General features: G+C 44.2%; 1 protein-coding gene across 2 annotated transcripts in view; it reads right to left on the bottom strand.

Annotated features, from left to right (window-relative positions):
- The window catches only part of LOC132214735 (WASH complex subunit 2A-like), a 76,404-nt gene extending 68,998 nt beyond the window's left edge, over window positions 1-7,406 (bottom strand). For both annotated transcript variants that reach the window (XM_059662117.1, XM_059662118.1), the window contains exons 1-3: window positions 7,250-7,406; window positions 7,025-7,153; window positions 6,165-6,329 (exon numbers count right to left, since the gene is read on the bottom strand). In XM_059662117.1, coding sequence (XP_059518100.1) covers window positions 6,165-6,329; window positions 7,025-7,153; window positions 7,250-7,252 — 297 coding nt within the window. In that variant the 5' untranslated portion in view covers window positions 7,253-7,406. The remainder of the gene's footprint in view (window positions 1-6,164; window positions 6,330-7,024; window positions 7,154-7,249) is intronic.
- Window positions 7,407-25,451: the final 18,045 nt, after the last annotated feature.

Here is a 25,451-nt window from a genome sequence, read left to right as displayed (position 1 = left end):
ATGATGTTTCTATCTCTCTATCCCTCTCCCTTCCTCTCTCTAAAATCAGTAAGAAGATTTTAAAAGAAAAAAGATATCTGCCAATCTGATAAGACGTTGTTTTTAAATGTCCAGATCAATTCTCAAACATCAAATTTGTAATTCTAAGCAACTCCAATCAAAATACTAATAGGATTTTCTGTGGAACTTAGCAAGGTAATTCTCAAGTTCACACAGGAGAGTAAAAAGCCAAGGATAACCATGAAAATTCTGAATCAAAAAAAGCCATCGGGCCCTAGCCAGTCTGGCTCAGTGGATAGAGCATCAGCCTGTGGACCAAAGGGTCCTGGGTTCAATTCTGGTCAAGGGCACGTACCTTGGTTGCAGGCTCCTCCCTGACCCAGGCCCTGGTCAGGGCACATGCAGAAGGAAACCAATCGATGTGTTTCTCTCACATCGCTATTTCTCTCGGTCTTTCCCTCTCTCTTCCACTCGCTCTAAAAATCAATGGAAAAATATCCTCGGGTGAGGATAAAAAAAAAGAAAAAGAAGTCCTGGGGACTTGCCCTATTAAGACATTAGAAATCTATAGTATTTCAGATTGTGATACTGGCATATAGCAGATAAACATAATAAAAGACAGAGGCCAGAATTACATGTAAGCCTGATTTTATTTTCACATAAACACATATGCACACACATGCATTAATAGACATAAATCAGTGAGGTCAACCACATAGAAAAAAAACAAGATGAGATCCCTACCTCATACTACACGTATGCATTCATACACATTCACACATATGTATTTTCCACGTAAGAATGAAAGGCAGAGATACAAAAGCCCTCACCTAAAATGTTTAAAGTTAAGGGAAAAAATGGGAAGTTGGTGCCTTTGAATCAAATATGGAAAAATATTAAAATCTGTTAATGCAGGATGGTGCATATAGTTAGCATCTGTGGTTATCTGTTCTTTTCTAGGCATATGAAGCACTTCACTAAAAATTTTGATTTTGAAGGATTATGAAATAAATTATGACCTATTGTTCTAGAATAAGAAAAATAAAGTTCACAAAAGCCCTACAGGTGTGTTAAAATGCTTATAATAAATTAAAATTAAGAAAAATGAAGTTTACAAACACACACACACACACGAACAGGGTATTCTAGAAAAGGTTAGAGTTAAAAAGAAAATGAGTAGAAAGAAATATGCCAAATGTTCCATGGTTTGTTCACTGGAGTGGCAAAATTATAGTTGATTTTTTTTAATTTTTTACACTTTAATATTTTTTATTTATGCCAATCTCTTCTACAATGAGTGTTCTTTACTTTTATAACAAGAAAGAAAAGAAAACGTAAAGCCCAATGTCTATATGGGAAATGAATTTGGGATATATACCAAATGCTGAGCAGCTCTGCTCTAGCTGACAAAGTTGCAGATGCTTCTTCAGTTTCCATATCCTTTTTCTAATTGTTCTATAAAGAAAATTGGGAAGTAATTTTCACACATAGAAACAAAAAATTAATTTTTGAAACTGACTTTTTAGAGAGGAAGGGAGAGAGAAAGAGAGAGAAACATCTATCTGTTGCCTCCCGTACTCGACAACCTGGGTATGTGTCCTGACCGAGAATCAAACCCACCACCTTCTGGTGTACTGGACAACACTCCAATCAACTGAGCCACACCAGCCCCAGCAAGTAAGTAATTCTTAAAATTGAGACTTTAAGACATGGCAGCTTCAGAATTCAAATCGTGAGAACATTTTCCCTAAAAGGTTGAGGTTCATGCTGAAGTCTGAACAGCACCATCATCCTATCTTTTTCTTGCCTGTCATTAAAAGCTACCTCCCAAGACATCAACAGCCTCAGCTGAAAGCCAAACATGACATCTCAGAAACCAACCAGCAAATACATAAAACCCATGGGAAATTTTAGAGTAACCAAGACTGTGCACCTTTGGTCACTAGACACATCAGATAACCAATGCTACCTTCCTTCATCCTACCAGGTGGAGCTCACAGGTTCACGTGTGTCTTGATCATTTTCAAATCAGTTAGTCATGCCCAGATTTTAAAATATCTTGGGTATTTCCACTCAAAGGATCTTTTTCTCATTTGGGGAGAAGGTAAAAGGTGAAGATGGGGAACTGGAGAAAAGGGGACCAGGGACAGGGGATTTCTGAACAGGCTATATACAGTGCCAGTCCTTTTAATGATGTGTTCTCTCATTCACTTAAATATTGACTGAGTCCCTACATATCAGGTCTGTGCAAGGCCCAAGGAATAAAACATTTTGCAAAAATATGGGGCTTGATTCAGTAGAGGAACTGCATATCAATAAATGTAAAATTGGAGAAACCAAGATGGCGGCATAGGTAAGCACGTGAAATTGCTGCCTCACACAACCACTTCAAAAATACAACTAAAAGACAAAACGGACATCATCCAGAACCACAGGAAGGCTGGCTGAGTGGAAATTCTACAACTAGAAGGAAAGAGAAAAGCACACTGAGACTCAGAGGAAGTGCAGAGGTACAGAGACGCACGTAGAAAGGGCTGGCAACTGAGGATGAGGCTGTCTTTTTCAATCGGGAGGGAGTCACAAGCTCCCGACTGCTCTGAACTCCAATTCAGGGCGAGTCTCTGGAGACCCAGACTCATATGGTGAGAAACTGGACTGTCTGGCAGTGGGCGGAACTCGAGGGTGGCTTTCTCTCAGAGATGCTTCAGCGATTACCGATTAGTGGGACACTGAGACCCGGGGCCCCTTAGGGCAGGGCTGAGGAGCAGCCATAGCTGCTTCCTCCGCCCTGTTGATCCCCTGAAACCCTGCCTCACCCAAGCTGTGCACAGAGGCTTTTACATATGAATGGCCTGGACCTTTGCAACCTGAAAATTACCTAACAAACTGCAGCTGAGTCAGAGAGACCCAGAACTTCCAAGAGAAGGCCCAAGGCCCCACAGCAGCTTGCATTGCTTCACAGCTGAGCCTCATGTGGGCACCTCCAAATCCCAAACAAAGAAGAGGAATCTGCAGATCTCTCCATAGCTCCTGCTGGGTAGCCTCAGGCAGAGACTAAATTAGCACCTCTTTAGAGATCCAAGAGCCAGTGTACCCACTGGTCAGAGTGGGACCATCCAGATTACAACTCCTCAGATCCATAAGGGACACACTCAGGGGGCAGACTCAGTGAGCACCAAAGCTCCACTGAAGCAAGTCTTGCCCCATAAGAGTGTCTCTAGCACAGAAGTTCTCCCACCACAGACACAGCTGATTCTCACAGCCAATTGGCCTGGAGGTCAATTCCTCTCAGTGATACCAACTACAATCAAGGCTTAATTACAACAAGACTGTGCACACAGCCCACAAAGGGGTGCACCAAGAGTGTCCACCTCAGGTAATTAGGGAGGCTGAGCCACTGGGTCCTGTAGGACACCTAGCACAGAAAGCTACCCTATCAACACAGGGAAGCAGCCAAAATGCGGAGACAAAGAAACAGGTCACAAATGACAGAAATGGAGGAAAGCAAACTACTGGATATAGAGTTCAAAACCACACTTATAAGGCTTTTCAAGAATTTTCTAGGAACAGCCGATAAATTTAGTGAGACCCTCAATAAATCTAGTGAGACCCTCGAGGATATGAAAAAGGACCAACTAGAAATTAAATATACACTGACTGAAATAAAGAATATTATACAGAGATCCAACAGCAGACTAGAGAATCGCAAGAATCAGGTCAAAGATTTGAAGTACTAAGAAATAAAAAACACCCAACTGGAAAAGTAAAAAGCAAAAAGAATCCAAAAATACGAAGATAGTGTAAGGAGCCTCTGGGACAACTTCAAGTGAACCAACATCCAAATTATAGGGGTGCCAGAAAAAGAGAGAGAGCAAGATATTAAAAACATCTTTGAAGAAATAATGACAGAAAACTTCCCCTACCTGGTGAAAGAAAGACTTACAAGTCCAGGAAGCACAGAGAACCCCAAACAAAAGGAATCCAAAGAGGACCACACCAAGACACATCATAATTAAAATGCCAAGAGCAAAAGACACAGAGAGAATCTTAAAAGCAGCAAAAGAAAAACAGTTAGTTACCTACAAGGGAGTACCCATAAGATTGTTAGCTGATTTCTCAACAGAAACTGTGCAGGCCAGAAGGGAGTGGCAAGAAATATTCAAAGTGATGAATGCCAAGAACCTACAACCAAGATTACTTTACCCAGCAAAGCTATCATTCAGAATTGAAGGTCAGATAGTTTCACAGATAAGAAAAAACTAGAGTTCATCACCACCAAATCAGTATTATATAAAATGCTGAAAGGTATTCTTTAAGAAGAGGAAGAAGAAAAAGGTAAAGATAAAAATTATGAACAAGTACATATCTATCAACAAGTGAATCTAAAAATCAAGTGAATAAATAATCTGATGAACACAATAAACTGGTGAATATAATAGAATCAGGGGCATAGAAAGGGAGTGGCCTGACTATTCTTGGGGGGGAAAGGGGTGAGGGGGATGTGGGAAGAGACTGGACAAAAATCGTGCACCTATGGATGAGGACAGTGGGTGGGGAGTGAGGGCCGAGGGTGGGTGGGAACTGGGTGGAGGGGAGTAATGGGTGGTAAAAAGAGGAACAAATGTAATAATCTGAACAATAAAGATTTAATTTTAAAAATAAAATAAAATAAAATAAAAATAAATGTAAAATTATAATCTTGGGAAATGCTACTAAAAAATCATTAACTAACCCCCTCCCCCCAAAAAAGAAGTTATTAACTAGGTCAATTAATGTTTCAGGACAAAATTCCCAAATTAACAAACTAATAATGAAGAATCGTGTTCCTTTCTGGTAACACTGAAGCACTGTTAATTAGCATTTCTCCTCCTTCAGAGTCATCCCTGGAGCCTGTACTAGCAGTACTGATTTCTCTTGCCCTACAAAGGCCTGAATGCTCCTCAGTTTCACTAATTCATAATGCAGTTTGCAACCTTGTCCCTGCCAAAGGTCAATTACTAAAACCCAGAACTGACTTTGAATATCTTTCTAATAAAGCATGAAACCAAATGGCACCATCACGCAAACTAGAGTTATGTCAGGATTTGAGGAAACTATATAAAGAGCCAAATCACTGCCAAATATATTACCAGCCTCTAGATCAGCCGTGGGCAAACTACGGCCCACGGGCTGGATTCGGCCCGTTTGAAATGAATAAAACTAAAAAAAAAAAAAAAAGACCATACCCTTTTATGTAATGATGTTTACTTTGAATTTATATTAGTTCACACAAACACTCCATCCATGCTTTTGTTCTGGCCCTCTGGTCCAGTTTAAGAACCCATTGTGGCCCTTGAGTCAAAAAGTTGGCCCACCCCTGCTCTAGATACTTTCAGCTGTACTCTCAACATCATCATGCTCTGCCATGAATGGAAAGAGCAGGTATCACACACATTATAGGGGCCTGGGAAGCAGTTTAAGTTGGCAGTGGCAGCGGGAACATCCAGAGACAAATTCTGGCTGCAGACTGAAACGGGAGCATAAAGAACTAAGGGCGATGGACAGATGGATGGGAAACAGGGAATCCAAGAAGTGAAGAGTAATGCAGAACTATTACACACACAAAAAAAAAAAACTTCAAAACCAAAAATGGAGCACTTAACAGAAACTCAATGAATATTCAGATAAAATTACACCTGGTGTACAGCTCAGTAATCTGTTTAGGGTTGATTCTGTGTCATAGGTTCAGCAATCATTAATAAAATGTTAGTTGAAAGTATTCCAGTGGACACATGCACGCCTTTAATATAATTTAGCTAAACATAATGGAACATTCTATAACTATAGTCACATGCTGGTGGCCCAGACAATCAGACCAGGTGCATGGGCCTCTTTACAGAATAAGCCAAAACAAGGCTTGAGTGCCACACAATTCAGCACAACTGCGGGCCACTCTCAAAACGAAAAAGGGATGAAAAGGCTACAATATGAGGAAATTTTATAATTACATTTTTTAAAGGCTTAAAAAGATGTATTAATTTTTTTAAGAGACGTTAATCCTAGAGAAAGAAGCTTAAAGTACCAAGAACCACCATTTGCCTCAAAATTTAGGAAACTAATAATAGACCTCTTGCTACCCCAGAAAGCATTAGCATTTACAAGTCTGACGCAGCGACGCAACTCACATTCTCAATGAACTGGGTGTTAGACAGCATAAGGAAGTCATTGAAGACGTTATGCAGGCGACAGTCTGTGGCTTTAGTTTCCCGAATTAGTCCATCCACTTGTTTCTTGATTTCATGGGTCCTAGAGATAGTCTGCTGTGAAAATTCCTGTAGAAACTGTAGTAACTATTCAAAATATAAACGTACAGAAGTGTCAATATGATATGCATCTACTTTTTTGTCTCAAAACAAAAAAACCCGTTCCCTGTCACCCTTGTGTGCGCGCTGGCATGTACAGGGAGGCCGGTTTTGTTTCGAAGGCCAAGTGGCATCGAAAAGCACTTAGAAAGCTCATCAAACCCCTGGCAAGCGGTCAGTGGGCACGCGCTGTTTCTGTTCCGTAGGGATTTTACAGTCCTCTTTGGTTGTCATTCTACAGGGATCACGGACAAGGGGTAAAATAACCAATCGCTACTTTTTCCTCTGCGACTCTGGAGTCAGTTCTGAGCCTGAAGAACCAACCACTCAAGGATGACCTGGTGCTGGCCTGCCCAGCGCCCCGGTCCGGTCCGGCCCAGCAAGGAGCCGGCGCACCGGTGCCACCGCCGTCCCCGGGGCAGGGCGGGCATCCGCCCCTTCAGCAGGAGAAGCCGGGCCGGCCACGTCCGAGGGGCAGCACCAAGCCCGCCCTCTCCTGACGCCTGGGCCCTGCCCGGGTGGGTTTCCGAGCGCAGGAGGCATGGGGTTAAGACCGGCGGCAGCGGGACGGACTGGGTGCAGGGAGAAGCGGGGTCCAGCCCTCCCGCTCGCAGGCCGGGCGTCCCCCCAGGCGGCCGCCTCCCCTGCGGTCCCTCCCGGCCGGCCCGGGGCCCGCTTCTCACGCCCGCGTCGGCCGCCAGCGACCAGGTCTGGCCGCTCCTGCGGATCTCCTCCACCGACCAGGGCCGCTGCCACGCGGGCGCGGGCTCGGGCTCGGGCGCCCGCTCCTGTCCGGGCGCCGTCGGGTTCATCTGCAGCGGAAGGACAAGCAGAGGCTGAGCTCGGGCGGCGCGGCCTGGACCGCCCGAACCGACCCGACCCGCCCGCCCGGCCCGCGCCGCCCTCACCATCCCCGCAGTGCGCCCCGGGGCCACGACCGCACACACCGCGCCCGCCCAGGCCCGCAGGTTCCGGAAGCCGAGCCCCCAGCCCCGCGTCCTCCACACGTGACCCGTCTCACGTGCCCTGGACTCACGTGACCGGACCCTCACGTGACTGGACGTGCGGCGCGGGCCCCGGAATGGAGCTGGGGCGGCCGCTGGAGGGAGAATTAGGCGGCTGGCGGCCGGGCTGGGGCCGGGAGTTAGGATGGCTGTGCCGGCCGGGCGAGCTCTTCGGCGGGAGGGCCCAGGCGGCGCGGTTTCCACCCTAGAGCTCGCCGCCAGCCCCTCGTTCCGAAGGAGGTTGAGTGGAGCCGGGCCGCGGGCTTGAGACGGGGATGCGGGCAGGGGGAGGGTGCCCCCTTGCGGCCAGCACACAGGCGCCCAGTAAATGGGGTGACCCTCGCCAATATATTTCTTTATTAATTTCAGAGAAGAAGGAAGAGGGAGAGAGAGAAACATCGATGGGCTAACTCCTGCACACCCCCTACTGGGGATGGAGCCCACAACCCGGGCATGTGCCCCTGGCCGGAACCGAACCTGGGACCCTTCAGTCTGCAGGCCTACGCTCTATCCATTGAGCCAAACCAGCCAGGGCCCCTGCCAGGCTTTTGATGGCATGGGTTTCAGCTCACTGCGCAGGACCTGCTTAAAACCCTTTATGTTAGGTCTGATCAATAATGGAATGGATATCCCCCCTCCCCCTGGGAAACTGACCTTTAGATCCTCTCCCAGGCGGCATTCCCTTTCGCTTGGACCGCATTCCATTTGCTAAGATTAGTAATTTTCCCCTGGGGACTTGCCCTGGATCCCGACCGCCCAGAGAATTCCCACTGAAAAAGCCTGCGGAGTCCTTTAAAACCTCCAACTCCTCGTCCCTGGGCGCTTGGGCCATTTGGGGGCTCAGGCCATCTGTTTTCCAGGTCATCTAATAAATTCATAATTTTTTACCACTTTCGGCCTGCGTGTACCTCTCTTAGTGACCCAAACACTTGACTCTCTGGGCTTTGCACTCAGATTCAAGTCCAGTCTAATCATACGACAGGCAAAACCCTTTATAATCTGATTCCTAGCTGCGAATCCATCTTCAGCTCAGTGGTCTGGCCATCCTTTCTCACAATTATTTGACATTTCGCTGCTGAGTCCTTCCAGTGACAGACCCACTTACTTTTAATATAATCAATTTTTAGAGAGAGAGGGAGAGATTGCAACATTGATCGGCTGCCTCCAGGATCGAGCCTGCTACCTGGTTATGTGCCCTGCACGAGGATGCCCAACCAACGGAGCCACACAGGCCACCACTAGATCAACTTACTTTTAAAATAAAGATCCCGCCCTGACCGGTTTGGCTCAGTGGATAGAGCGTCGGCCTGTGGACTAGAGGGTCCCAGGTTCCATTCCGGTCAGGGGCATGTGCCTTGTTTGCGGGCACATCCCTAGTGGGACTTGTGCAGGAGGCAGATGATTGATGTTTCTCTCTCATTGATGTTTCTAGCTCTCTAACCCTCTCCCTTCCTCTCTGTAAAAAATCAATAAAATATATTTTATAAATAAATAAATAAATAAATATCCCAATATCTTTCCATTCCTGTGTGCCCAGTGGCCAGTAATTTAACCTCGAATATTTTTTCCTCAGTAAAAGCTATGATATTTGCTGGCTCTAATTGTTGTTGTTTTTTCATCTGTCCTCCTAAGGATAGATTGGGAAAATAGATTTAAACCAGATGCTCCGAGGTGTCTTTGGTTAAGGAAGACACGGTGTTGTGATTTATTGCCTGGCTGCTAATTCCTCAGTTGTTCCAGCCATTTGTTCAGCTATTTGTCTCAGCTTCCACATTCCACTTGCCAAGGAATTTTCCTAGTCTCTTACTAACCTGCCTCAGTAGCACAGGTGCTGCCATTAGGGACTAAAATTGTTTTAATGCTGCTAACTTACAGCAGCCAGCCAAATGATTGCTTCTGTTTTCCTCTATGTCTGCCTTTAAATGTCCAGGGATTTTTGTGATTGCTAATGATTTAGATAATTGAATAGCGTCTAAAAGCTCTAAAACATAAGAACTGGCCCTGGCCAGGTGGCTCAGTTGGTTGGAGCATCACATCGTACACCATATGGTTGCAGGTTCAATTCCTGCTCAGAACACATACCTAGATTGCAGCTGATCTCCAGTCCTGAGTGCATGCAGGAGGAAACTGATCCATGTCTCTCTCTCTCTCTCTCTCTCTCTCCCCTCCCCCCTTCCTCTCTCTGAAATCAATAAGCATATCCTCAGGTGAGGATTTTAAAAAAGCACACACTAAATATAAGAACTGTGGGGTTTTTAATTTTATCTTTTATTGAGACCAGGTCACGAATCCTCTGTACTTCCCTATTATACCAAAGGCATACCTGCTGTCAGTATAAATGTTAGCCACTTACCTCTGACCAAACTGCAAGTTCCAATTAATGCATAGAACTTTCCTTTTGAGCAGAAGTTGCCTGAGGCATTGAACTTTCCTCGATGGTTTATTTAAAGAGATAATTACAGTCTGCTTGATAGTGGCCTGTCTCATCTTTTAGGTAAAAACCACAAGTAAACTAAACTAATTCAGCCTTTTTAAGAATTATTTCCTGTAAGTCAATTTGAGGAGTTAGTAGGTCTGTTAATGGCAGGCAGTCTTGAGGGGTTTCTCAAGGACACAGGAAGGGGAGTAGCAGGGTTTGGAGCATTACAGTGAGCAATAGTCACAGTAGATGACAGACGACAATAAAGAACTCTGCAGGAAGGAGGTCAGTCTGCTAGCAGAGAAGTGATGATTATCATGAGAGTTAAGTGAGGCTTCCATCCTGCCTCCCTTAAGGGAATTAACCAACTTCTAAAAAACATCAAGAAGGACATGAATTTGGTGCAAAAGACCTGGCTTTCCAACCAACTCAGGCAATTTCTTTAGCAATAAAACAGATAATATCTTTACCTCAAATAAGAAAGCATATAAAAGCTATTTATGAAAATATAAACCTTTAAAAGATTGAGATATTGGTATAGATCCATTGAGCTCATATCAAGGCAAAATCAAAGAAAACATGATTTTTTAAAAAGTACAGGATCATGACATAAAATCTTGGGAATCATCTCTTGATTAAAGCCAACTGTAAACATAGTCCTAAATAATAAAAGCCTAATATGCCAAGTGTTTAGTCGTCCAGTTGGCTGTTCAACCAATCAAAGCCGATCAGGACTGAGCGAGACAGGCCAGACACGCCCTGGAGCCCTCCCTTGCTCCCTCCCCAGCTGGCCAACCTCCCACATCCCTCCCTGGCCCGATGGTGCACCAGTGGGGTCCCTCAGCCTGGCCTGTGCCCTCTCAAAATCTGGGACCCCTCAGGGGATGTTGGAGAGCTGATTTCATCCCCACTGCAGAATGACTGGTTGCTATTACACGCACTGACCACCAGGGGGCAGACGCTCAATGCAGGAGCTGCCCCCTGGTGGTCAGTGCACTCCCACAGGGGGAGCGCTGCTCAGCCAGAAGCCCAGCTCACAGCTGGTGAGCGCAATGGTGATGGTGGGAGCCTCTCCTGCCTCCACGGCAGTGCTAAGAATGTCCAGTGGGGAGGAGGCCTAAGCTATCTGTCAGAAATCCCACGAGGGCTTCTGGGCTGAGAGAGGGCACAGGCTGGGCTGAGGGACCCCCTGAGTGCACGAATTTTCTGCACCAGGCCTCTAGTATAATAATAATAAGGCTTCCACAGAATGAGGCACATAAAGTGGGGAGCCCATTATTACCTCTCCTACTTGCTTTAGTAGATTGCAGTGGCCACAATAACTCTCATAGAGGGAGGGAGACCTTTGGCCACTAGCTCTAATTGTTGACTATATGTCTAATGGGCCTACATTGGCTTCCAGGTCATTGAGTCAAGACACCTAAGGCATTTCCCTCTCTTTCATGGACAAAAAGGAAAAAGGGCAATTGATAGTTAGGATGTCCTAAGGCAGGAGGATCATAAAGACTGCCTTTTTATTTCATTGAAGGCTTCCTGGGATTCCCCTGTCCATGTGAGGGGCCCTTTCTCTTCATCCTTGAGGAGGGAGCATAAAGGCTGAGACATGACAGAAAAATTAGGAATCCAGTTCCTACAATAACTTGCCAAACCTAAGAATCCTCTGAGTTGCCTTTTAGTCTTCAGAATCAGAAAAGTTAAAGTGCCCTAAATCCTATGGAAATCCAAGAGGAGACCTTTATTAGTAACTAAATGTCCCAGATATTTAACCCAAGCTTTACAGAACTGAAGTTTCTCTGTAGATTCCTCATGTCTCTATTTTGCTAGCTCACAAAGGAGGTGTAGGCTCTCTTGAAGGGATGCTTCCTCAGAGAGTAAGCAGAGGAGGAGGTCATTCATGTATTTTAAAAGAGTAGACTGGTTGCCCAGCCAGTGTGACTCAGTAGTTGAGCGTCAACCCATGAACCAAGAAGCCACAGTTCCATTCCTGGTCAGGGCACATACCTGGTTTGTGGGCTTGTTCCTCAGTAGGTTGCATGCAGGAGGCAGCCAATCAATGATTCTCTCTCATCATTGATGTTTCTGTCCCCCTCTCCCTCTCCCTTCCTCCTCTGAAATCAATAAAAGCATATTTTTAAAAAAGAGAGAGTGGACTGGTAAAGGAATTCTATATTGGCAGTATCTGCCTTAAAAATTTGGGAAAAGTAAGTTGGGTTTTCAGTGTAGTCTGCAGGCATTACTGTCCAAGTACATCATTGTAATTCTGACATGAAAGCAAGTAAGAATTGGCTTTCAGAATCAACAGGGGTGCTAACGAAAGCACTACAAAGATCTAGCCCTGGAAGTGACTCAGTGGTTGAGTGTTGACCTATGAACCAGGAGGCCACAGTTCAATTCCTGGTCAGGGCACATGCCCGGGTTGTGGGCTCGATCTCTAGTAAGGGGCGTGCAGGAGGCAGCCAACCAATTACCCTCTTCATCACTGATGTTTCTCTCTCTCTCTCTCTCTCTCTCTCTCTCTCTCTCTCTCTCTCTCTCTCTCTCCCTCTCTCCTTCCTTCCTATCTGAAATCAATAAAAAGTATATTTTAAAAAAAGATCTACACCTGAAAGAATTTACTTTCTAGTGGTATGGCTGAGAGTAAGGTTATGTATGACTGGATGCCAATATATGATTACATTATATGTGGCTCTTAGATCTTGAACAAATCTTCATCCCCCTCCATGAGGCTTTTTAAATATGGAGGCTATGAGATGAGTATTACAAGGGCTTATGCAAAGAATGATGAGGTCTAGTTTGCAATAATCCTCAATTATAGATTTAATTACTTCAATGGCCTCTGCATTGGTTTATTTTTGTCAATAGCATTTTTTGAACAAAGTTTATTTGGAATGGAATCTAAAAGAGGGCTTGGCTAAGTCAAAGTTTGGCTGAAAAAACTGAAATAGCTATGGACGAGTCCTCTTGAGGGTCATTAGTTAGACGTTCAAGATGTAAGAATCTCTCCTCCCCTCCTCCATTTTAAAATATGTTTTATTAATTTTTTATTTTTTTAGAGAGAGAGAGGAAGGGAGAGGGATAGACAGAAACATCAATGAGAGAGAAACATCATTGATTGTCTGCCTCCTGCACGCCTCCCACTGAGGACTAAGCTCTTAACCTGGACATGTGCCCTGACCAGGAATCGAACTGGTGGCTCCTGGTTCTGAGTCAATGCTCAATGTCTGAGTCACACAGGTTGGGATATTTTGAGAGAAGAAAATTTGGGCTTTGTGAGCTTTAAGAAAGTCATATCCTAGGAGATGAATAGGGACAGAGGGAACTAAAAGAAATTGCTAAGTTCTCTGTATAGGTCCAAGATGAAAAGAAATTTGAAGGGATTCAGAGAGTCATGGATTGATTGGCAACTCCCACTATTTGTATGGTTTAGTACTTTGAGGAAGAGGAATGAAGAGTCTGATAACTTGGCTCCAGTATCTACAAGGACTCTAGTTACCACATTCCCAGTGGTTATGTCAATTCCTCCTTAGGAATTAGTTAAAAGCACGAGGGAAATCCTTTCTTGATCCTCAGAGCAACCCCATTGCTGAGAAAACAGGTTGGAGTCCTTGAGGATCCACAAATTTTACGGGTTCTTGGACTTTGTAATTGCCTTTGAAGATTTAAACAATCTTTTTCCAAATGTCCAAGCTGTTTGCAGTTACTATAAAACCCTTAGGTGCTTTGCACTAGGGACCTTGAAAGGCAGATTTAACTGCCAATTGCTGTATTTATAGGCTCATTACTTGTGTTGCCTGGATTTGGGCATTTAGGGCTTGTGTAGTTTTCTCTTGGGTATCTTTTGGGCTAGCTTGGGAGAGCTGCTCAGGATAGTTTACTAAATCATGGGTTTGCATGGTGGTCCAATTAAATTGTATATATATATATATATATATATATATATATATATATATATATATATCCTATCTAATAAAAGAGAAACATGGTAATTGGCGTACGACCGATACCCTTTTCATTGGCTAATCAGCGGGATATGCAAATTAACTGTCAGCCAAGATGGCGGCCGGCAGCCAGGCAGCTTGAAACTAACATGAGGCTTGGTTGCCTCAGTGACGGAGGAAACCAACGTTCCCGCCTGCCGCTGCCTCTGAGCTGGCAGTTTAAGAAACTCTGTAACAAATACGCCCGACTTCAGCCAGCAGATTGGCAACATTGTAAGCAAAGGCCAGAAACCTACTTTCAGCCGGAGGCCTAAGAGCTGGAGCCAAGCCTCAAGCTAAAGCTGGCCCAGAATTAAAAAAAAAAAAAAGGAAAAAAGGAGCAGTTGGGAGTTCAGTCACCCCCAGCCTGAAAACAGCCCTCAGCCCCTCACCCAGACTGGCCAGGCACCCCAGTGGGGACCCCCACCCTGATCCAGGACACCCTTCAGGGCAAACCAGCCGGCCCCACCCGTGCACCAGGCCTCTACCCTATACAGTAAAAGGGTAATATGCCTCCCAGAACCGGGATCAGCGGAGCCGTGAGGCCTCCCGGCACTGGAATCAGCATGACAGGGGGCAGCGCCCAAACCCCCTGATCGCCCTGCGGCTCTGTGTGTGACAGGGGGCGGGGCCACAACCTCCCTATCCACCCTGCTCTGTGCCTGACAGGGAGGAGCTCCCCCCCCCCCCCCATGGGCCCTGCTCTGTGTGTGACGGGGTAGAGCCATAACCTCCCCATCAGCCCTGCCCTGAGTGTGAGAGTAGCGGTGCCCCAACCCCCTGATCCGCCCTGCTCTGTGGGTGATAGAGGGCAGCACCCCAACCCCCTGATGGGCCCTGCTCTGTGCGTGACAGGGTACAGAGCCCCAACCCCCTGATGGGCCCTGCTCTGTGCGTGACAGGGTACAGAGCCCCAACCCCCTGATGGGCCCTGCTCTGTGCGTGACAGGGGGTGGCGCCACAACCTCCCCATCGACCCTGCCTTGAGTGTGACAGGGGGCGGTGCCCCAACTCCCCAATCGGCCCTGCTCTGAGCCCGACCAGGGGCTGCACCTAGGGATTGGGCCTGCCCTCTGCCACCCGGGAGCAGGCCTAAGCCAGCAGGTCGTTATCTCCCGAGGGGTCCCAGACTGCGAGAGGGCACAGGCCAGGCTGAGGGACCCCCCTCCACCCCGAGTGCACAAATTTTTGTGCACCGGGCCTCTAGTATATATATATATATATACATACATATATATATATATATATATATATATATATATATATATATATATATATGTATATGTATATATGTGTATATATATATATATAAATTAGTAAATCTTTATTGTTCAGATTATTACATTTGTTCCTCTTTTCCCCCCCCATAGCTCCCCTCCACCCAGTTCCCACCCCACCCTCCGCCCTTACACCCCCCCCCCACTGTCCTCATCCCTAGGTGCACAAATTTTGTCCAGTCTCTTCCCGCATCTCCCACACCCTCTTCCCCCGCAAGAATAGTGAGTCCATTCCCTTTCTATGTCCCTGATTCTATTATAATCACCAGTTCATTCTGTTCATCAGATTATTTATTCACTTGATTCTTAGATTCACTTGTTGATAGATGCATATTTGTTGTTCATAATTTGTATCTTTACCTTTTTCTTCTTCCTCTTCTTATAGGATACCTTTCAGCATTTCATATAATACTGGTTTGGTGGTGATGAACTCCTTTAGCTTTTCCTTATCTGTGAAGCTCTTTATCTGACCTTCAATTCTTTTTTTTTTTTTTTTTTTCCAGTGGATGCTAATTTTATTTTATTTATTTTTTAAAATATATTTTTTATTGATTTTTTACAGAGAGGAAGGGAGAGAGATAGAGAGTTCGAAACATCGATGAGAGAGAAACATCGATCAGCTGCCTCCTGCACATCTCCTACTGGGGATATGCCCACAATCCAGGTACATGCCCTTGGCTGGAATTGAACCTGGGACCTTTCAGTCCGCAGGCCGACTGGATGCTAATTTTAAACACTGAGAAGCCCCTTTAGGAGACACTGTAATTAATAGCATTTTAAAAATTGGAGCTTGTGTAGCCGAGAGAGAACCAAAAGGTGACCAGTGAAGCCTCCGTGTGCGGCGCGGTGATTTAATACATGCACACCCGTGGCAGACCCCGCGGGTCTAATTCCCGATGCCAGGCCTGTGTGGCTCCCCCTCCACCACCGCAGCGTCTTTTGCAGGTGGGGCAGAGTATGTGTTCTGGGGAGAAGCACAAACCATGAGCTATAGAAACAAGAGGAAGAAATGAAGGGGGTTCTGGTTGGAGTGGCGGAAAGAAAGGACACGTCTGAGGAACTGCTGTTTGGACTGTGGTGAACATGTTAGGCAGGCTTCCACGAGGAGGAAAAGATTTGCCAAATTGGAGGAACAACGTGAAAATATATGAGTTTGAAGTATATGGTGGTTCAGGGATGACAGTTCAGTTGCCGATAACTGGAGCATATTGTTCAAGGATAAGTCCAATAGGAGAAGCTGAACATACAGTTTGGTGTTTGATGATGGAGATCTTCAAAGGCACATAGGAAGTATGTGGACATTTATGAGTTAGAGAAAGATGTAATGTGGCTAATATTGTAGGGAGAATGTCTGTCCTCACTGAGTACGGCGGAATGACAGGGAATAACGGACAAAGTTAAGAAACTTAACATGTAACAGGTAAGAGATGGTGAAGAGCTGATGGTGAAATTCTCAGGAACAATCAAAATGGAAAAAATACAAAAAGAGATTCCATACAACACACTGCCAATGATTCATTTTGGTGCTTGTCAGTTTTTAGATCAGAGATATGGCGAGAGAAGCCTAAAACAACCCCCTCCCCTCCATGAAGTTGTGTACTCCCCGCCTTTCTCGGGGACCTCTTCATCACTGGAGAATTGTGGACTATGCTCTGATCTTGGAAGATGAAGGAGATGCTGACACTGGGAGGGGAGTGACAGATCTCAGAGAAGGTGGTACGGGAATTTCCAACTTCCTCCTGCAGCTATCAAACAAATCTCCATAAAAATTATCAGATGGAGGAAACAAAAATGATAAGAAACAGACTCAACCCAACTCACGAGTCACTTCTCTTTTTAAAAAAAATATTACATATGCCCCCTCCCTCCCTGCCCCCCACCCAATAACCCCTTCTAGCTTGCCCCTACCTCCTCGCCCCAGGTCTTCACCCATGTCTGTGTCCATGGCTTATGCAAAACTGCATTCAAGTTCATTGGTGGATCTCTTCCCACCTACCCCCACCTTCCCTCTGAGATTCGACAATCTGCTCCAGGTCTATGTCTCCAAATCTATTTTGCTCATCGGTTTATTTTGTTCATTAAATTCTACATATGAGTGAGATCATGTGATACTTGTCTTTCTCCGACTGGCTTATTTTGCTTAGCATGATACTCTCCAGGTCCCTCCATGCTGTCTCAAAGGGTAAGAGATCCTTCTTTTTTTATAGCTGCATAGTATTCCATGGTGTAAATGTACCACAGCTTTTTATCCACTCATCTACTGATGGGCACTTGGGTTGTTTCCAGATCTTAGCTATTGTAAATTGTGCTGCTACGAACATAAGGGTGCATACATTCTTCCTGATTGCTGTTTTGGGTTTCTTAGGATATATTCCTAGAAGTTGAATAACTGGGTCAAATGGAGATTCCATATTTGATTTTTTAAGGAAACTCCATACTGCTTTCCACAGTGGCTGCACCAGCCTGCATTCCCACTAGCAGTGCACCAGGGTTCCCTTTCCTCCACATCCTCGCCAGCACTTGTCATTTGTTGATTTGTTGATGGTAGCCATTCTGACAGGTGTGAGGTGATACCTCATTGCCGTTTAATGTACATCTCTCAGATGATCAGTGACTTTGAGCATTTTTTCATATGTCTCTTGGCCATCTGTATGTCCCCTTTGGAGAAGTGTCTATTTAGGCCCTTTGCCCATTTCTTTCTTTTTTTTTTTAATTTTTTTTTAATTAAATCTTTATTGTTCAGATTATTACATTTGTTCCCTTTTTTTCCCCCCCATAACTCCCCTCCTCCCAGTTCCCGCCCCACCCTCCGCCCTCACTCCCCACCCACTGTCCTCATCCATAGGTGCACGATTTTTGTCCAGTCTCTTCCCACATCTCCCACACCCCTTTCCCCCCCAAGAATAGTCAGTCCATTCCCTTTCTATGTCCCTGATTCTATTATAATCAACAGTTCATTCTTTTCATCAGATTATTTATTCACTTGATTCTTAGATTCACTTGTTGATAGATGCATATTTGTTGTTCATAATTTGTATCTTTACCTTTTTCTTCCTCTTCCTCTTCTTAAAGGATACCTTTCAGCATTTCATATAATCCTGCTTTGGTGGTGATGAACTCCTTTAGCTTTTCCTTATCTGTGAAGCTCTTTATCTGACCTTCAATTCTGAATGATAGCTTTGCTGGATAAAGTAATCTTGGTTGTAGGTTCTTAGTATTCATCACTTTGAATATTTCTTGCCACTCCCTTCTGGCCTGCAAAGTTTCTGTTGAGAAATCCGCTGACAGTCGTATGGGTATTCCCTTGTAGGTAACTGAGTTTCTTTCTCTTGCTGCTTTTAAGATTCTCTCTTTGTCTTTTGCTCTTGGCATTTTAATTATGATGTGTCTTGGTGTGGTCCTCTTTGGATTCCTTTTGTTTGGGGTTCTCTGTGCTTCCTGGACTTGTAAGTCTATTTCTTTCACCAGGTGGGGGAAGTTTTCTGTCATTATTTCTTCTAATAGGTTTTCAATATCTTGGTCTCTCTCATCTTCTGGCACCCCTATAATTCTGATGTTGGTACGCTTGAAGCTGTCCCAGAGGCTCCTTACACTATCTTTGTATCTTCGGATTCTTTTTTCATTTTGCTTTTCTGGTTGGGTGTTTTTTGCTTCTTCGCATTTCAAATCTTTGCCTTGATTCTTGCGCTCCTCTGGTCTGCTGTTGGGAGTCTGTATAATATTCGTTATTTCAGTCCGTGTATGCTTAATTTCTAGTTGGTTCTTTATCATAACATCAAGGGTCTCATTAGATTTCTTGAGGATCTCAGTAACTTTATCGGCGGCTTCTAGAGAGACCTTAAAAGTGTGGTTCTTGAGAGACCTTAAAAGTGTGGTTCTGAACTCAATATCCTCCATTGACAGTTTTGTCCTGTTTCTTTGTCTCCGCATTTTTTATGCTTTCTTGGTGCACCCCCTAGTGGTCTTTGTGCAAAGTCTTGCTGTAGTTAAGCCTTGATTGTTGTAGTTAATACTAGGGGGATTTGACCTCCAGGCCAACTGGCTGTGAGAATCAGCTGTGTCTGCAGTGGGAAAACTTCTGTCCTCTAGAGAGGTGCTAACCTAGCCTTTGCCTGAGGCTATCCGGCAAATGGCTCTGCGCAGGGCTTGGGCGGGGCGGGTTGCACTGGATCAAACAGGGCCGGCGGAGGGAGCAGTTATGGCTGCTCTCAGTCCCGTCCTCAGAGGCTCTGTCTCTCAGAGTCCCAGCAACCGCTGCAAACCTCGGCGAGAAAGCTGCCCTCGAGTTCCGACCGATGCTAGACAGCCCCGCTTCTCCCGTTTGAGTCTGGGTCCCTAGAGACTCGCCCAGAACTGGAGCTCAGAATCTGAGACTCCCTCCTGATTGAAACGGACAACCGCGCCCTCAGCTACCAGCCCGCTCCGCGTACCTCCGCACCTTTGTATTTTCCGCACTGCGCCTCCTCTGAGTCTCATATGCTGTTCTCTTTCCTTCTAGTTGAAGAATTTCCCCTCAGCCAGCTTTCCCGTGGTTCTGGGTGATGTCCGTTCTGTCTTTTACTTGTATTTGTGAAGTGGTTGTTTGAGGCAGCTAACTCCGGTGTTTACCTATGCCACCATCTTGGTTTCTCCCCAAGTTGTAATATATTGATCTGTTGTTCAATTTTGTTTTGCAGACTCTCAACAAGGCTGGATTAAAAAGACTTGAGGTGTCATCATTGACTTCATTTATGCTGAACTACTGTTTAAAAATATTTTTGAGCCTATTGTCATAATCCAAAACAGTTTCATTGGTTTTTCTTAACACATTTTAAAATTTTCTTCTAATCAATAACTCAAGTACAAGCTCAGCTGGTGTTGCTCAGTGGTTGAGCTCAGACCCATGAATCAATTTCTGGTCAGGGCACATGCTCAGGTTGTGGGCTCAATCCCCAGCAGCAGAGGGCAGCAGATGGATGATTCTAATCACTGATGTTTCTCTCTCTCTCTCTCTCTCTCTCTCTCTCTCTCTCTCTCTCTTCCTCTCTCTGAAATAAATAAAAACATTTTCTAAAGCCTTGGGTATCTTTTTATGGAAGACATTTAGTCAGTTTTATGGCTTCTTGTCCTCAATGAGAGAAGTCTGTCATAAAGTTTTGCTACCCTGCCTTGCTTAGTCCTTCTCTGGCGTGTCCTTCTCCTATGAAAATATGGATAAGCTCATAGAAGTTAGATAACCCTGGCTCCTATGTTTGAGTAGTGAACAGAAATTCTCCTGCAAACCAAATGAGGTCCTATTTGGGATTAGGGAAATCTTTAATAATGGCATGGAGCTCAGCTTAATTTTATGGGGAATAAAAAATAAGGAGCTATTGTCTTGGGTCAGGCTCATCTGACATTTTAATTTTAAATGGAGAGTGCATCTAATGGAACCTCAGATTTATTGTTATAAAAAGGGAATTGAATTGAGCAAGTAAAAGGGTAAAGAGGGAGAGGACAGGTAGATAACAAAGGAATGAGAAGTGCAGATAATGAGACATCAGAAGAATATTTAGAATTCTTCTCAAGTTTAGTAAGTCTGTGAGAAACTCAGAATTTTCTTTGGTTAGTTCAGAATTTGTGTTTTGGAGGGAAGCAATTTTGGAATCACTTATGTGTTTGGAGGCTATAAAATGCCAATTAAATATGCTTCCCATCAACTGTAATCATCCCAGGTAATTATGGTCCAGTGATATAGAAATTTTCAGGATAAAAACCCAGAATTGTTGTATATAAATATTACAGTGGGAGTTCCAGAGGGTGGCTATTGAGCAGCCATTTCCTTAGAAAGTGAAATTCTCATTTTTCAAAAGAGTGATTACTCGCCAAACAGCCATTTTAAGTCCCATAGACAAAGAGCTGGCAACAGAGGATGCCCAAATAGAGCCCGAACCTCGGGTCCAGGAGGACTTACTACAACAATCTGGACCACCAAGGAGATGATAAAGTGCAATGGACACCTGTGGGTACCTTACTCAAAGTACTGGACAAGGAGGAAGATCACTCTTGATCAGTGATGGCGAACCTTTTGAGCTCAGTGTGTCAGCATTTTGAAAAACCCTAACTTAACTCTGGTGCCATGTCACATAGAGAAATTTTTTGATATTTGCAACCATAGTAAAACAAAGACTTATATTTTTGATATTTATTTTATATATTTAAATGCCATTTAACAAAGAAAAATCAACCAAAAAAATGAGTTCGCGTGTCACCTCTGACACGCGTGTCATAGGTTCGCCATCACTGCTCTAGATCCTACTTCTGACACCATGTAATTGTTAACGGAGGGAAGGGGCTTCGTCTCCCCCCAGTTGCTCGTGGGGGTGGAATTTTTGCAATATCCCAAGAAAAGGAATTTTTTGAGACTCACAGGAGATTTTTATTTGCATGGAATTAAATCCCTGAGTTTCCAAGGTCTCATTTCCCTTAGTCCAGTCATAGAAGTGTAGCTAGGGTTTCAGTAGAGCTAAAATCAAAGCCAGTGTCCAAAGTTTCCTTATCATGTTGGAGCCGAGTCCAGTCCAGTATCAAGCTAGCTTAGCTTGTGTTTCCCTCTGCAACCCCTTAGTCCATTACCATGGGCCATACAGGCGAATGCAAGGAAGCCGGAATGAGAGAGCCCCACTAGCCAGGACTCACAGGCCATGAGCCACAAGAGAGCCAAGGGTCATGAGCCATGAGCCAAGTGCACCAAGAGTAACAAGAGAGAGAGCTTGTTTCAGAGATTATGTATTCCCAAATTTTCACGCGCTTGCAGTGGCCACGCCCATTCTGACCAATGATCTCCGTTCCCAGGGACCATTAATTGAAGGCAGGCACCTTCCCTATGTCACCCCAAACGTACTAGGCAAGCAGCTATCTTCCTTTGTCTAGTCCCCTTTCCCTAGTGTTTGCAGGGAACAGACCAGTGGTTCCCTGGGGAGTGCAAAGTTGCAGCTTCCTGGTCAAGCTGCCCAAATGACACGCCTATAATGTCTGGCTTTCCCCTTTGCTCCTTTCCTGTTATTAATAACTAGCTAATTACAATGGTATCATAATGTCAATCAATTTTGATAAGGAACTATAAGGTAAACAGAAGCCTTATTTGGGAGTATTCAAAAATTGCAATTCTGGACACATAGATTTGGAAAAAAAACCAACAGTGTTCCAAGGGGAAAAAGAAAGAGACAGGGTGTTTAAAGACAGAAAAATGGGGACTTCCAGAGGAAAGCTGTTTTGAAACAAGTTGTTTTGAAAGAGCTGTGATTGGTGCCAACAAGCAAACTTACATTGTGCTATTCTGATTGATTGCTATGTCTATTGCCAGGTGAAATGTTATGTATTTCAATATAGAGTTCAGTGATGCAGAGTCAGTCCCCAGACTATTTCAGTATGTGGCAATTTGTGCTTTAGCCCAGTTCAAAAGTTTAGTTTCTTACAGAGGGTGTGTGTTAGCTCGGAGTCCTAGAGCCTCCCGGCTCCATTTTAGATAGCTCTTTCAACAATATGAACTCCATTTTGCTACTTTTCTTTCACAGCTAGCTCCTAACTTTGAATCAGTCCAACTATGCCCTTCTCCGTTCCTGCACCTAGGTTACTGAAGGAAATCACTAAAATTCATGTTCTACAAACTTAGCTGGACCTGCAGCACTGATTAGCAGTCCTTTTACTTACCTTTGATCTTTATACTTAGCCTTCATCAGCTTCACATTGTTCAAACTTCCCTCAACCAGAGGGAACCGACTTTCCTTTCCTACTTCATACTTATGTTTCTGTGTATATGCCTGTATTTTGTGCAGCTCTTTATTTGCACACAACTGAATTCAGCTGGCAAACTTAAGCAAAATAGAATTTTTGGAAAAGATACTGCAGAGATCAAAGAACTTTAGGAAAAGCTAAGCAGACAGGTCTTGGTAAGATCATACACCAGAAGGACCCAGGACAGCCTCCTCTGAGCTACTGCCGTCAGAATGACTCAGCTTTAATCGTTTCCCTTGTTATGTTTTGCCAGGGCTGACGGGCAAGCCCTGAATGACGGATGAATGATTATTCCAACACAGGTTTCTGTGAAAGAGAGGCTAAGGGATCACTTGGCTATTGCCACCAAGTAGCACTGTTCACCTGCCTTGTTAGTCTTTTATTGTCACAACAGCTTGAATTAAAATTAACCTCTAGATACAATCAGCAGGGTAAATATCCTTGAGAAAGCACCTGCTTCTACAAGTTTGGATCTAAAAGACTAAACATAGAGATTCTAACAAAACACCCTGGGGGATCGGACTTGTTTGGAAAAGTCAAGGTAGGGGCTGTCGCCTTCGGCAAGGTCCTCCCCGAGGCCCCCGACCTTTCGGAGAATCCTCCTTACAGACAGTCCAACCAAGTCCCGTGCTTCCCCACATCATTTCTCTGCTGAAGGTTCACATTCTTGAGATGATTAGAATCTGATTGGTTCCCTTATGTCATACTTCTACTTCTTTAATTGTCACTTCTACCAAGGCCTCACAGAATTATACAAGTGGGTCTAAAAACAGAAATTGAGGACTGTTAACCAAATGAGGGAGAAGAGATGTTAGGCGAACAAAAGCAATAGCCTACATGCTCCTTCAGCCCCTTTCTTCCAGTCTCTGGAAAAGCCATCCCCCCTGTTGGCCCAGGTCAGTCACGGCCATATTCTTGATTGAACACTTCCTGCCTCCCTGGGGATGGAGCTGTCTTTAACTCCCCTTCCTCTGTGCTCAGTCTTGCTCCCTTTGCTAACACTTCTTCCACAGACCTTGAAAAGGTTTGTGAGTCATACTTCTTATTAAATTTGTTCATGTTATTTATCTTTTTGTTAATTCTCACCAGAGGATATTTTTTCCATTGCTTTTCAGAGAGAGTGGAAGGGAGAGAGAGAAAAAACAAAACAAAACACCATTGAGAGACGCATCTACTGGTTGCCTCCCATACCCACCCCGACCAGGGGGTAGGGAGCAAACTTGCAAGCCAGGTATGTACCCTTGACCAGGAATCAAACCCGGGACCCTTCAGTGCCAGGGTTGGCGCTCTAACCACTGAGCACACTGTCCAGGCCAAGGTATATAAGTCCCACTTTGATACATTTATATATTATGATATGATTGCCATTGTATCAACATTTATTAAACTACATAATCATAGTGCAATATTGTTGTCTATATTCCTTATACTGTGGATTAGATTACTATGATTTATTTACTACTCATTGCAGGTTTATACCTTTTTTTTTTTTTAAACATATATTTTATTGCTTTTTTACAGAGAGGAAGGGAGAGGGATAGAGAGTTAGAAACATCAATCAGCTGCCTCCTGCACACCCCCTACTGGGGATGTGCCCGCAACCAAGGTACATGCCCTTGACCAGAATCAAACCTGGGACCCTTCAGTCCGAAGGCCGACGCTCTATCCACTGAGCCAAACCGGTCAGGGCGCATGTTTATACCTTTAAACAACATTAGTTTTATCTTCCCACCACCCCATCCCCTGGTAACCACCATTTTACTCTCTCTCTCTCTTTTTTTTTTACAAGTTTGACATTTTTTATATTCCATATATAAGTGATATCATACAGTATTTATCTCTCTCTTGTCTGACTTCCCTCAGTCAGCATAATATGCACAAACTCTATTTGTGTTTTCACATTGCTTCAATCTTGCCAGTAGCAAGTCTGCAATTCCTGCATTTGGCAAAGATATTGATTACATGTAATCTTTAAATATTCAATTAAAATTATAATATGTATTTATTACATAAAATTTTCTCATCTTTTTTAAAACATATTTCTATTGATTTCAGGGAGGAAGAGAGAGGGAGAGATAGAAACATCAATGATGAGAGAAAATCATTGATTGGCTGCCTCCTGCATACCCCACACTGAGGATTAAGCCTGAAATCCAAACATGTGCCTGACTAGAATCAAACCTGGGACCCTTCAGTCCACAGGCCAACAGTCTGAGCCAAACCAGCTAGGGCAAATTTTCTCACCTTTTAATAGTTTCACTTTTCAATTATAAATCATTTCAAGGTTATAAAAAAGTCAGAAAAATAGTACAAAGAATTCCTATATATCTTTTACCCAGCTTTTCCAAGTGTTTATAACTTACATAAACACAATATAATCAAAACCAGGAAATTCACACCAATATATTTTTATTACCTAAAGTAGAGACCTCATTCATATTTTGTTACTTCTCCTATGGCCTTTTATGGACCAGAACCCATCCATGGCTACATGGTATTTGTGTCATGTCTACTTAGTCCCCTTTTAACTGGGACAATCCCTTTCCCTTACTTTTTCATTCATGCCTTAACGCTTTTGAAGACTATCCGCCAATTCTTTTATAGAATTTCCCCTAATTTGGGTTTGTCTATTTCCCCATGAGTAAATTCAGGTTGTGAATTTTTGGCAAGAATACAAC

The sequence above is a fragment of the Myotis daubentonii genome, chromosome 13 (genome assembly GCF_963259705.1).
Source record: "Myotis daubentonii chromosome 13, mMyoDau2.1, whole genome shotgun sequence".
Classification (NCBI taxonomy): Eukaryota; Metazoa; Chordata; class Mammalia; order Chiroptera; family Vespertilionidae; genus Myotis; species Myotis daubentonii.
The sequence above is the reverse complement of the archived record's forward strand: the minus strand, read 5'-3'. Positions and strand labels throughout refer to the sequence as shown.